At 34.6% G+C, this 14,268-nt stretch overlaps 1 protein-coding gene across 2 annotated transcripts in view; it reads left to right on the top strand.

Moving 5' to 3' along the window:
- KHDRBS2 (KH RNA binding domain containing, signal transduction associated 2) overlaps positions 1–14,268 on the top strand; it is a 320,519-nt gene that overhangs the window by 49,603 nt on the left and 256,648 nt on the right. For both annotated transcript variants that reach the window (XR_006181714.1, XM_042888016.1), the window contains exon 2: positions 8,307–8,434. Coding sequence is in view for 1 of the 2 variants with exons in the window: in XM_042888016.1 (XP_042743950.1) it covers positions 8,307–8,434 (128 nt within the window). In the remaining variant the exon portion in view is untranslated. The remainder of the gene's footprint in view (positions 1–8,306; positions 8,435–14,268) is intronic.

Raw genomic sequence — 14,268 nt, 5'->3', positions numbered from 1 at the left:
TGTTGAGAACCTGAAATGCATCCATGGATTTTTGGCAGGTTGAAGAATGATCACCAGTCACTGTGTACCAGGGTGGGTACTTTGAGCCTGCTGGAGGTCGAATTGCAACTTCTAGGTCTCATCCATGGGTATCCACTTGTATAAGAGCTCAGTATCAACAAAGATTCAAAAAATGTTTAGAAAGTAAGCAGTCATGCAGGTTCCTTAGAAGCAGATTTCACTGCCAGTGTGGACTTCTCAGGTTGCTCAGAGTGTGAGTCACATCTTGTCACTGTTCTTGCTTCTTCTGGATTTTGTTTCACCTAACTGTTCTGTTTTAATGAGTTTATCTGTGATGTGTGTATTCTTGGCATCTGAATCTATACTATCTGGTTAGTACAGCAGCTGACATGTATCTTAACATTTAAAGTTTCCTTAATTAAGTAAGAAGCAAAGAACTAAGTTGAGAAGAAAGAAGAGAGGATTCCCATCACTGAATTTTTTGGATGTGCGTCAAGTGCACACATTCTACTAATATTATTTGAAAGCATTGTTTTGGGCCCCTTTCTTCCTCTCTGACAAGATAATAACCTTTCATGTTTAGCAGTGATGAAGTGGGATGCAGACAGGTTCAAACAGGGTTTCTTTGCCTTTTAAAATTGATTCCTATAAACGTAGTTGGAGAGATTGAAGGATATTTTCAGAAAGTGATGCAAGTCTCCTCAACATTGCATGTTTTAATTTATTGCTTTGGCCTCTACAAAGAAAACAAGTATTCTTAAGGCAAGGTGACAAGCCTATGAAAAGTATGCATCTTGTTTACTGCTCTGTGAGGTTGTAATACTGCTCTAGGATGAGTTTTAATTTCCCATGTCAAATAGCCTGGTGTAACGAAATCACATTACCTGGTGCTAACATGTTTGCTTTTCTAAGAAAAAAAGCTCTCTTGTTTGCTATTTTGTTTTCTGCAGTTGCCATAGAGAATTCTATTTCCAGGCAAGACTTAGATTTCTTCATTTTTGTTGAACAGATTAGATTGAATCAGAAGAATGTCTCAAATCTTGCCTCAGTTCTAAGTGCCATTTACCATGTTGACAAATGGCAGCCAAGAACACTCAGTGTCACTTATCTAAAACTAGTGCATAGCTACTAACCCTATGCCTGCTACAAATAGCATTTGTTTCTATTTGTAGGTGATAACTGGACTAATTTTAAAAACATTGTGGCTATTTCATTAAACTGAACAGGGCCAGTGCAGTGGCCCAAATGTTGGCACCTCTTTACCAATTATTATCCCCCTGACCATGTCTGCAAATAGGTATTTCATCAGTTGATACTTAGGGAGATGGCTTGAAATGCAGTATAGGCGAGGAAAATCTAACAAACGTGGTGTGGTTGTGAGTGTATTCTGTCAAGTTCTGTGAAAATTCCACAGAACAACACAGAGATAGGACCTTATATATATTATTAAATGTTAAAGTTACTAAATTATTCCTCGATTTTTCACAGCATATTAATAAACATATGAGTTTATGTAGCTGACCTGACCATATATTTTAGCTTTTGTTGATAATAAAACAGTACTGGATGTTAGATGGTAGAGTCATAGAATTGGAAGGGATCTCTAAAGGGCATCTCATCCAACTCCTCTGCAATGGACAGGGACACCTAAAGCAAGATCAGGTTGCTCAGACCTTGTCCGGCCTGACTTTGAATGTCTCCAAGGACTGGGCATCCACCACCTCTCTGTGCAACCTGTTCCCATGCTTCACTACTCTTATTGTAAAAAACAAACAAACAAAAACCCCCCAAAAAAACAAACAAACAAAAAATATTTTCCTTAGATTCTATTCTAAATCTTTGCTCTTTGAGGTTGAAATTATTTCACCTTGTCCTATCACCGCAGACCCTGCTAAAGAGTCTGTCCCCTTCTTTCTTGTTGCCTCCCTGTAGATACTGAAAGACTGCTCTCAGGTCTCTCCAAAGCCTTCTCTTCTCCAAGCTGAACACCCCCAAGTCTCTCAGCCTGAAATAACTTTAGTGTGCATTTTTTGATTCCCTGGAGCAAGGATCTGTTTGTACAGTCCTGAGAGTAAAGGCTCAGAGCAACACCAAGATCTCCAATGTTTTTAATGCAAAAATATTATTTATAATTGTTTTCAGTCTGATATAAGGAACTTGGAGAGGAACTTTTCAGAAGAGCTGGTAGCAACAGGACAAAGGGAAGTGGTCTTAAACTGGAGGCAGGTAGATTCAGACTAGATATTAGGAATAAATTCTTTACTGTGAGGATGGTGAAACACTGGAACAGGTTGCCCTCAGAGGATGTGGGTGTCCCCTCCCTGGAAGCATTCAAGGCCAGCCTGGATGGGGCTTTGAGCAACCTGGACTAGGGAGAGGTGTCCCTGCCTATAGCAGGGGGTTGGAAATAGATGATCTTAAAGGTCCCTTCCAACCCAAACCATTCTATGATTCTATAAGGTAAATTAAAATCTACAGCAAGAGAAAGCACACATCAATTATAAAGTGTAGGAGAAACAGGTTAGTAATCTGCCTTTGTAATAGCAGATAATATGAATTTTCGGAAGAATTACAGAATTCTGGAAACATCTAGCAAACCTCTCTGAATATCTTAAAAATTAATCTTTGCCACAGAAAACACCACCACCACCACCACCACCCCCACCACCCCCCCCCCCCCCCGGTCCCGCTGGTGGTGGTCGAAAAAAAAAAAAAACAAAACCAAAAAAACACTGCAGCCTTGAACATATCTGGCCTATGTAGGGCCAGTAAGTGCCAGAGTGTAGCCTTCTTGTAAATGTAACTAGATTGTGATAAAAGGATGGATGTTTAAGAGAGTGTATCATTGCAGATAGCTAGGTATATATGATCATATAAACACATATAAACACTGAATTTTCGTTTTCCCTCTTTCATTTTTTTTAACCAGATATAAGTATATATTTAATATATGATTGTTTTATACTGTATGGTATTCAAGACATTGCTTTTATGTTTTCCGACATAAACATGATAGGAAGCTACAGTATTATTCTGAGACACCCAGAATATCTTCCATCTCTCAGTAATTCATCAGTTATTTGGCTCTTTTGAAGTTTTCTTGTCACTGTTTCAAATATAGTTAACTTTCTGAGCTCAAGATCTGTGGTCACATCCTAAATGGAAACTGCTGTTCAAAGGTATGTAGACTCCTTTCACATACTTAAATAACTATGTGAGCATAGGTTATTAGCTCATTATTGTCACTGCCGACTGGAAAAGCAAGAACGGTTGGTGAGAAGTCTGAGCCACAATGAGATTTTTTACCAGTTCTTTACTTCAGTAAGTTGCATTTATTCATAATTTTCAATACAGTGTACTTTCAGATGTCATTCTTACTCTATATACTGTATAGCTTTTCTGTCTCACAGTACAGAAAAACCCTGAAATGGCTAAATAAGACCAGGAAAAAAAATAAAAAAAGCCTGCTGTTCAATTCTCTATCTTGCTCTGAAAACAGAATAGGACATGTTTTATCGCTAGTAAGTTCTAGGACTGAGGAAGAAAAAGAAAGGCTTTCCTCCTTTGTGGCAACTGTGAAGAGACAGAATACTTCCAGCTACGTAGAGTACCTCCAGAATAACATCGGCTTTCAGATCGGAAGATATAAGTAATAAATATCTCACTGAGGGACTTGCTGGTGACTTTGCCAATCAATTCATCTTTCACCCTATGCTTATCTGCTCTGCACCGTACAGTATGTAACACAGCATTGATGTTTTCTCTTTAGATTAATCCAGGAGAGCACTTGAGCATGTGCAAGTGCATTGTTGAATGGGCTTTAACATGGTAGAAGCTACAAAAGTCTTTGTTGACAAATAACTGCTTTCTGTTTCTGAAATACCAGAGAAATCGAGTTTTCTAAAATGTTAAATTCAAGGACACCTAAGGATGTGTTCAGAAATAACATGCTCTTGATATTTGGTGGTTTTTGCTTTCTTTTGTGCTCTGGTCTGAGTAAATCTTCCTTCTCTGTATTTCCTATTTCTATGAGTAGTTTCAGATTGAAGAAAATTGCAATTCAAGAAAAAATACCTCTACAACTTTCAGGTTGGTCTTTCATCTACCTGATAGCACATTCATTATACTACCTTAGCTGCTCTGAAGGTAAGAGGTAAGGAGAACTATACTGAGTTCAGTCATTCTAGCAATACAACAGTGAACAGTCAAACTTCCATCCTAGCCTACGCAAGCTAACTCTACGAAGAAAGATATATTTGATTTCAAATAGACTTAATATACACATTGAGTGGTCTTCAAAATTTCACTATTTCAAAAATAGTGGCTTCCTTTTTTTTTTTTTTTTTTGTCAGTGTAGTCCTTGTACTAAGAATATCCTCTAAAAAGCAATGAAGAAATTACTGTCTTTTAATGGGCATTGCTGTGGCTAATTTCATGAGATACTATGTTTCAGTAGGTCACTGTGCTGAACACGCATCCTTGATCATTTGTTTATGCTGCATACACTGCTGCTGATCTTGAGTGATTGTTGTTTGTTACTGTTTTTACTGGTGAGACAAAGACTCCATCAGTTTAACTTTGTATGTAATGGTAAATTTCATCGTAAATACTATTTTTTTTTAGTGATTACAGTTGATCTGTATCTAGAATTACATGAATTGCATGGAATAGTGTAATGAGGAATTAGTTGGCAATCAAGCTAGGACTATTTGGCAGTCAGAATTAGTTTTCTCTCTAGAAATCTGTGTGCCTGAGCAGAAAGTGTTCAGGTAGTTATCAGTATCTGATATTTCTACCTGTAAAATTTTCTAGTTATTTAACACTATTAATATTCTCCTTACAGCTTTTCTAATTTGTCCTGATCCAGCTATAGATCAGTGGGTAGATAGAGTAAATATTTGTATTTCTACTGACACAATAATCTGGAGATACCTTTGCATATCTCTGCAAGTTGCTGAGAGCTCTCAAACTGTTAACCAGGCAGTAAAAATCAATTGTCTATAGAAAGAGATGGGTAGGAAATCTTAAGTTCAATTGTGCTCAGTCTCTGCGCAGTTTTACTTTCTCCTCCTTTGGTTTCATGATAATTATCTTTGGATTTAATCAGTTTGGATTGTCTATAGATGCTTAACTTCTCTATATCACTACCTTTTATTAAGAAACTTCTTAAGGATATAGGATTTATGCTATCTTCTCCATTCTGTCTTTGACTGCAATAACACTTAAATATTTTGGGCAAGTTCAAGCAAATTTGACAGATATATAAGTGCTATTACACTTGTAGGATTTTGCTGAGTCATTCCTACAAGCTGTGTCAGTGAATGAATATGTGTAACTACAGTGGAGGAATGTTTCCAACAGGTGCATGTAGTTCTGGGTGAATGCAGTGAGCCAATGGGTAATTTTCAGAGGCTCTGGCTGGTTGTGCTGTCTTGATAACCCTTCACCTTTTTTGCTAGCCACAAAACTATTTACTTTTAATTAGCCAGTCTTTTGGGAATTTAGATTTCCTTTTAGCAACAGGAAATCTCTTAGAGATTTTCTATTCTTACAGATTAACTTCACTGTAATTTGTTCAATTGTATTGTTAAATCATCTGGTTTTTTTTTTCTCCCCAAAAACTCAGTAGCTCTGCTTTCAATTACAACTGAAACAGCTTAGGTAGCCTTCATGTGTATTTTCAGTATTTACTATTTTAAAAATACTTTGGGATGTTGTGCAATTTTAACAATATTGTAGGCATTAGAGGTTCCAAGTGTGTGATTTTTATTAAGACAAACTCTTTTAAAGATGAAGATGTCAGTGATTTTGGACTTGCTGTTTTTTACTGGCATATTCTTTCTCTTTCAGTACAAACATTGTTCCATTCACCAAACTGGAAGCAAATGATGAAAATGTGTACTTCTCAGAGTGTTATGTAATGCTGCTCTGTGTATTACTGTATGCAGACAAGAGGCTGGTGAAATTCTTGTTATGGAATCACTCCCATTAATGGAGACAGATCATTTTTTAAAAGGCAAGACCTTGTAACAACAGGTCATGCTTCTTTACTGAAATAATGCTACTGCTGCAAATAGAGGAATCCCCATAGGTAAGATGCAAGGTAGGCTTTCAGAAATCCTTTCAGTGGGTGGCAAATGTTGACAGCAGAGAAAGGGATGTGTAGATTTCATTTTTTGGTAGGTTGGACAGGCTGACAAGAAGCACATTATTTTTTGATGAGTTTTGACATGACTCTAAGTGTAGCAAAAGAATGTTTTTACTGTGAGCAGCCTAATTTTAATGGAAAAACTATATTCATCATGAAAGTTTTGCAATAGGTGTCAAGCATGTTGGAGTGAACTATAATCAACGTTTTTTTATTGGAGCTCTGAAGATTAAAGCAAGTAGTTTTGAAAAAGTAAGAACGACTCAGTCAGCTATTCTAGTTCTATTATTCTATTATGCCAAATCAGTGAGAAAAAGGAGAAGAAAAAAAAAGTTATTTCCTTCAAAAACAGAACAGAGTGACACCTCTTCCAGAATTTTGCAGCTCGAGATATGGAGAGCGGAAGATCAATTTTCATGGGAATAAAAAAAATATCTCTAAAAGCTGTTAGAAATGCCTTTAGTCTCTGACACTTTCGTAGTTGTGAGCTGTTTTGCATAGCTGTGATATTCACGTTGTCTTTCAATTAAGAGAGATAAGATACATGTGTATTATACAGAAGAAAGTGCGACAGAACTGTTAGAGATGAAAGAAGAGAATGAAGTGTGCTGGGGGATTGACAGATACTGTAGGAGGTAATTGAATAGTTATCTGTCACCCTGCTTAATTCAGTTAGCTCGGAGCAAAAGTGGGTGGAAAATACGTGAACGTTCTTTTCAAAGAATGCTGCTTTTTCTGTTTCTGCCTAGGATGAGTGTTCTTGAAAACGTTCTGTTGGGTTCCTTGTTTTTATTCTTGCTGGAGAATGCTGATGCTTCTGGATCTTCATTTGTTATTGCTCTCAAAATCCTATACTAACCATGTATTTTGGTAAACAGAAATTGCTTGAATTCATGAAAATAAACCTGAAGTTCTGAAGTGTAAAGATGTGTTATCTTTTTCCAATGTGTGTTATATGTGACCAGAAGTTTCACAGCTGGATGGCAAATCACAATTTTTAAGTGATGAAACCTCCACCTGGAGTAAGCACATGATCCTGGTCCTCATTTTTTCACGATAGAATCCTACACCGTCTATCATGATCTTAGTCATGGAATGACAAGGAGTATACAGAATAGAGAACAACTTTAGTTAAATAGAGAAAATTAATATGTTTTGTCTTGGTCCAGTGATTATTTTATCACACTGTCTTCTGCCAAAGCTCCTTTTCCCACCAGTCTTACTTGAAAGGAATAACAATCTTTGTGAATCATTGGAATTTACATTGTTTTAACTACTTCTTATGATGTTAAATAAAATAAGCTTTTATGTGTGTTACACACTGCTGTCAGTGTGTTTCTAATTCCTGTGCCTGCTCTGTTGGCCATGAAAATGCATGTTTCTTAGGCTCACAGCTGTCCCTTTAAGTCATCTAATTAACTCATTGTAAGCATTGCCATTTCCTTCTTGTCAATAATGACACTGCTGCAAATGCAGTTTTTTATAACACCCATACTATAGAGAACTACAATACCACATTCAATATTCTTTGCAGGGTGGTAAATTTGATTGATGTTCTTCTCCTTTTTGAAGCTTAAAGGGCTTCAAAAATTAAAAAGTTTGTGTGAAAGCACTCAAAACTATCTAATCTTGAGTATATTTTGGAGCTGCTTTTGTAAATCCTGTTAAATGTTCTATACATTATCGTTATTATCATGTATAATTATTACTTTTGCAGTCCTTCAGTGAAAAATTGTTTCGTACAAGAGTTATTTCTTAATTTACTTTGAACAACTTCAAAATAATTCTTTAGTGCTTTAGTACTCTTCCTTAAGTTTAGCCTTTGAAGCTTTGGCTAATTCTGGCACGTTACATTTACAAAATATTATCAAGCTGTGATGATGTGATCCTCTTTAAAACATTGATTGCTTGAATCATAAGCTTCATCTTTTCCTGTTCCTACTGTGATCATTTGGAGTCAGTTTCAGCTGGAAAAGAATGAATCATAGTACAAACTGTGAGCTACCACCTATGCCTCTTAACACTGGTGATAGTCCAGGTTTTTTCAAAATTAATAGTGCATGTCATGTGAGTGCAAAATCTATATTATGATATAGAAGTTTAAAGTTTCTGAGAATGACAGATGTCACTGATTGCTTTCTTTTTCTATTGTTTTCAGAAATTGAAAAATTTCAGGGTTCTGAAGGAAAGAAGGAAGATGAGGAAAAGAAATACCTTGATGTTATCAGCAACAAGAACATAAAGTTGTCAGAGAGAGTTCTGATCCCTGTCAAACAATACCCAAAGGTACTGTAAATATAGTCTAGCACTTATAAAATCTTTCTCAATAGATTAGAGAAAAAGCCGTGCATTTAATAATTTTTTATTGTCTCTGATTGTGCAGGCTTCAAAATATTTGAATAATTAGAAATAATGCTTCTGTCTGAATGTATCTGTTATAAGATACTGAATGATCTAAGTTCTGTCTGAGGATTTCTCAGAAAAGCTATGAAATTTGAATTTTTTTTTTTTTTTTTTTTTTTTACTTTAGGTTGGGTTTTGGAGGTGGTCCTAAGGAAAAACACTGAATTGTTTTCTCATGGAAGCCTTTTTTTTTTTTTTTTATAATGACAAGATACTGTAGTTTTAGAAAAGATAGAACCAGTTCAGGAAAAAATATTCTAATAATAAATATTCTAATAATAATAAAAAACCAGTATTCAGTAAATCTAAAATGTTAATTTATGTGTGCTGCATCTTTTTATATGAATTAGGGGATTTTTTGTGCAGTGTGAAGTTGTAAAAGAAAATAGCAAGACTTCTGCAAGCTATGAATTTGAGAATGTCTGTGCCTTTTATAAAATATACTTTGCTCCTATGTTGTTTTGTTCTCACTGTTACGATTGATACAAAAAAAAAAGTTCTCTTTGCAAAAGAACCTCAAATTAAACTGTTTGTCTGAAGTTTTTTTTAATTTCTCATCCTTTTACGTGAAATGTAAATCATTTCATATCTTTACAAGAAAATATGTGTGCATGAAGAAAACAAAACATAGTTTTATTAATACAGCTTTTTATTTTACCTAATCACTTGTTGTAATGGCATTCAAACTGAAATGGTAGACATCTCCATTTATCTCTACAGTGTTTTTTTCTTTCTTTGGCTCAACATTAGCCATGATTGTACTCTCAGGCTTTTGCTTTATATTTTCATCAGTGATAGGAATAAATTACTATGGGTAAAAAGTCTATCAAATAAAATGAAAGGTGTTAAAAAAAAAAAAAAATCAGTTATTCTAGCTGTCATTTATCTCCTGACTAGTGAATAAAAAACTGAGACAATGCAATCATCTAAATTGTAAAGATCTTAGAAGTGCATGCAGTGCTTTAGGGAATTACTTTCTTGCTGCTTAGCTTGATGTACTTTGCCTGGATTTGTAGTATTTTGTATAAATGCGATAGGTGACCTGAAGTTCTTAATAAGAATATAATAGTGCTGTAACGATAATGTAATAATTATTTTATGAAGATAGCAGAAAGACAAACTACTTGAAAGACAACTGCAATAATCTATCCAATATATTCCCTGAATATTATTACGTTAAACTAAATTTACTTTAATTAACTTGTTACAAGTATTAAAATATATAAAGTATTTCCTCAAGTTTTGAGCTGTTAAACAAAAAAACCCCACAACAGTGCAGTGGAAATGAAAATCTTTCAGTAATGCAAAATGCACTCTTTGAAAGTTTCTATAGTTGATTTTCTAGCAAAGTTTTATGTTCAGAATGGAATAATTCTCAGAACTGCAGGTTTCCTGCCATCCTTCAAGGATTAGATTTGAAATTTGTATCAAGCTGCTGATTGCTGTAGTCTAGTGTCTTGTCCTTTCTTGATGAGTTGTAAACATAAGGACAGTCAAAATTAGTACTTAGTGGTTGCTGGAGATTGCTTTATAAACATCCACAAACAGTAAAAATTGGGTGAAAAAAGACATTAATTTTATATATTTAGCAAAGCATGGTATAAGAGCAGCTAATCATACTTTTGCTTTACAAATAGTTCAGTCTGAGAGGTGCTTATATTTGAAAGAACATCAGTTTAAATTATTAATTTATTCTTCGTTGATGAGCTTTGCTGGACAGTGCTTGATGAGCGGGATGTGTTAATCGGGAGGAATTGTCTAAGAGTGTACAAATTTTGAAAAAAAAAAAAAAATAAAAAAAATCCGACCAGTTAAAAAGAAAAGTTGTTTCAAATTATTTACAACCTGTTTAGTCTTTTTAGGAACAATATCATTCCTTTAACATTTGTTTTTACTATGGCTACACATGAAACAATGCAAATTGCTCAAGGAGTCCTTGGTCTGGAGGTTTAGGATGCTGTCTATGTTACATTGCAGTGGGGATAGATCCCTTTTGTGACAGCTTTAGAAGCAGAGGCAGCATTTTAAGGTTTAAGAGAGAATTAAATTGAACACAGAAGGCTTTTAGTACTTAAACCACTCTTGAAATTGCAGAATAAGTATTATAAAATTGTCTCTATTCAAGTGTCTACAGTTTGATTTGTGAAATTGCTGTTGCAGACAACAGAAAAATAGAATCAAAGCCTGTTATTAGCAACAGGGTTATCTCTTAAGTTACCAGATCTGTTAAAGATGTCTTTCTTATTTTCCTTTTTACATGCTCCTCAGTGCAGCAGATATTTTTAATAACCTCAAAATTCTTTCAGAAACAGGAGTATAATATCTTTCTCTTTTTCCTGTCTCATACTGTCATTCAGTTTTTTATATAAGCATTCCATCTAATACAGACCAACAAAAATGCTCAGAAGAATATTTATTACTGACTTCTCCATCTTTCAACTTTTTTTTTAACTGTTCAATATAAAGCTTGTGCAGGGTTGTTCATAAAAAATTTACCATTAATCACTTGTATGTCATACATCCAGTAAATCAAATGTGGAAAAAGAGTGAGTTATTTCTTAGAGGAAAGAAAGAGAAATCAGATTATCTTGTTGCTGAAAAATAGAAGCCACAATTTAGAAATTTGATGTACAGCTTTTTTATTTGCAAGCCAACACCTTGGGATTAGAGTCTCCCTTTCCTATAAGGGCTTTGGGTTAAAGCATCTAAACAAATATAATTTATACCTTCGTTATTATCATGGAAGTCACTGTTGAAATCCTATGATCTTATGAAGAAAAAATTACAACAGAGGTGTTCCAGGGTGCACTCATTAACTCATAAAGCCACTACGGTTCAATATGAAGGAACGTAAGCCTATATAGGTTGTTTTTTCTTAGAATGGTTTCCATGATGCAGAGTTGCAAACTGCAAGCCGCAGCCTCTTAGCAGGGTAATTAAGCCTCTTCCCGTCACAGAGGCAGCAGCCCAGTTATCTGGCAATAGTCTGTCTGAGAAATTGGCTATCTTCAGCTGAGCTTCCCAGCTTCTGATGACTTCATTCTGGAGGCTTAACTATCACTTCGAGGAAAAAAATAATAGAATCAAACCCCTTACTGCCTTGAAAGACTGCTGATGTCCCTCTTTAGGGTGAATGTTTTTGGTGAAGAAAGTTAAGCTAATCTTAATAAAAATGGCAAATTTAGTTTAATTCCAGATTCTTTATTCTTTGTTTTAGCTATCTTATGAAAGTTCCTAGAATGATTGTACTGGTCACATTTCTTTATCAAATGTAAACTGTTTATGTGGTACGTAACATGTCACATGACACTACTCTTGAAATTAAATGTCTTTGTTCAGCTGAAATCTTGTAAAGTATTTTGATCTCTATGATATTAAAACAGAATCCACAGGTGGTTTGCACAACGAAATACAGTATCTTGAATATAGATTACTCTTAAGAGTGGATCTCTCCACTAAAAACTTTCTTACATAGCATTCAAATCAGACCTTGGATGAAATAGCTATTTGCAGGATTAGAAAGCTGGTTTTATAATTTTCCTTGTTCTAATAAATTTAGCAGAAGTTAATGGGATTATTTTGTTTGTTTTCAGGGATCCTGAAGGGATTGTAAATAATTTGAATGGCAGAATATATTAATGCAAGTCTTGTCCATGTAACGGCTGTAAAGCAGCCATCAACATTTGACCAGTCATTTTGCAATTCTGTCAAGGATGTAATTCATTAAATGAAGTTAAATGCTATTCAGTAACTTGAAGCATTTCTTTTTCATATGTATTTTAAATGTGTCCTTCCCCTTTATAAGCTGTGTAGATCAGATTAAAATTACAAGCAAGAGACTGTCTAAATAAGAATAACAGAAATTTCTTGGGATGAAAAGAAGTCTGAGCTGAATTCTGAATTTTCCACTGTATCTGATTAATCAGCCATTATTCTAATTGATTAATGACTGTGTTTTATTGTGTATCAATACTACATTAAAAATGTACAACCAACCCCCTCAAAAAAAAACCCAAAGAAACAAAAAAAACTGGATTAATTTAGAGACTTATAGCAGTGGCAGTTCTGTGAATATTCCTCTCCCCCCAGATTGAAATAATTTACTTTCTTTTCATTCTTTCACTGTTATTTCATATATAGAAACAAAAGTTCTGATGTTGCTGTTTGGCATAAAGAGTAAAGAGGAACTGTAGTCATAGTATCAGTAGGAGAAAGACTCATTAATGAGGAGAAAGTGGAAAAGGAGATAGTCATGACTGAGATGGAGAGGAGCAAACAGTCTGGAAGATAAGACAAAGTTCAGTTCACGAATTGAATTACTGTATGTGCAGTATGTTTCATTACATGTGAAAATGGCGAGGAAGATAAATATATAATAGGAGATAAGAAAGAAGAAGGTGAAATAACTGAACTTAAAGACAAAGCAAAACAAACAACAACAAAAAAAACCCAAACGGTTCATTACTACATTAAAAGAATGGCTAAGAGTGAGCATGGGGAGCCAGTCTGAGCTAGATTCTCTGGCAAGTAGTTACCTATATAGACATCTTCTGCTAAACAAATGCTAATTTTCCAATGATTTTGATGTAATTTGTTTATTTTATTTCTGTCTACAAAGGCTTTTGAGAAATCATGATCTGTCATTTTTCTCTTGGCATGAATTTGTGAATTATTTTTAAGTATGAAACAAACTGTAGACTATTTTGTGATAAAAATGATTAAGCAAAGAGAAAAAAAAGAACTCAGGATAATTCAGTTGTCTACCATTATTTTCAGTTGTCTACCAGTATTTTCAAATATGTATTTTTCTCTCTTTAGATCAGTTATCTATTTGGTCTGGTCATTTATTGTTCTCCTAAGTTAAATTCATCCAAGTGTGTGGTTTCAAATGGCATATGACTAAAGAAGCTTAGTACACCTAAATATTTCTGATCACACTCAGCAATTCCTTGATACAGATTTTTGTTATTTAGCTACCAGTCATTTGGTTTTCTGTTCTTATGAATGTAATCCAGTTACTTTATGGAAAACATACTTGCGAGCTTGTACAACTTGATCTGCAAATTTGTTTATTCCTACAGTTTAATAATTTAATACCATGTTTAAAACCTTAGTTTTGTGTGGCATGTAGTATGGAAGTTTTTGTTTGGAAGCTTGGCCAGTGTGAGTTAATTTAAAGTGATGTTGATTTTTGGAGAAATATTGCTCCTTATGCGGTTGGCTTCAGCTGAGCTGAATTTCAGTGTCTAGCTGATGGCTCCCTTTGTTCGTTATTTTTACTGAAGGTGTGGACAAAGGGATAATTTAAAAAAAAAAGCAGTAAGCACAGTAATAAATCTGCATAAAGTAAATTTAAATATAGATTTGTATGTTTTGCTTCTTGTTCAGGAAGAAATAGTGATGTGACCGATGGTTGGTCAAGAAAATTACAAAAATTTGGAGAATGGTACCTGGGCTGGAAGTTCAGTGAGTAGCCAGGGCTTCAAACTCTGTTTTTATTGTTCCAATGAAACGAGGGCCTTGTTGGTGTGTAAGGGGATCTGTATTTTTAATAAAAATAAATGGAACTAAGTGACTAACTAACTACAGAAAGGGAATATTTAACTTTTACCTGCATTTTTTACCTATGCAAAACAAGAAAAGCCTATAAAAGGATGCTAGAATTTAGATTGATTCTAAACTAAGTAAGTCATGCTTGCTAATTTTTTCAAATGAAT

The sequence above is a fragment of the Lagopus leucura genome, unplaced genomic scaffold (assembly GCF_019238085.1).
Source record: "Lagopus leucura isolate 7727_CA_CO unplaced genomic scaffold, USGS_WTPT01 Super-Scaffold_73, whole genome shotgun sequence".
Lineage (NCBI taxonomy): Eukaryota > Metazoa > Chordata > Aves > Galliformes > Phasianidae > Lagopus > Lagopus leucura.
Note: the sequence above shows the minus strand (reverse complement) of the source record. Positions and strands in the feature narration are given on the sequence as shown.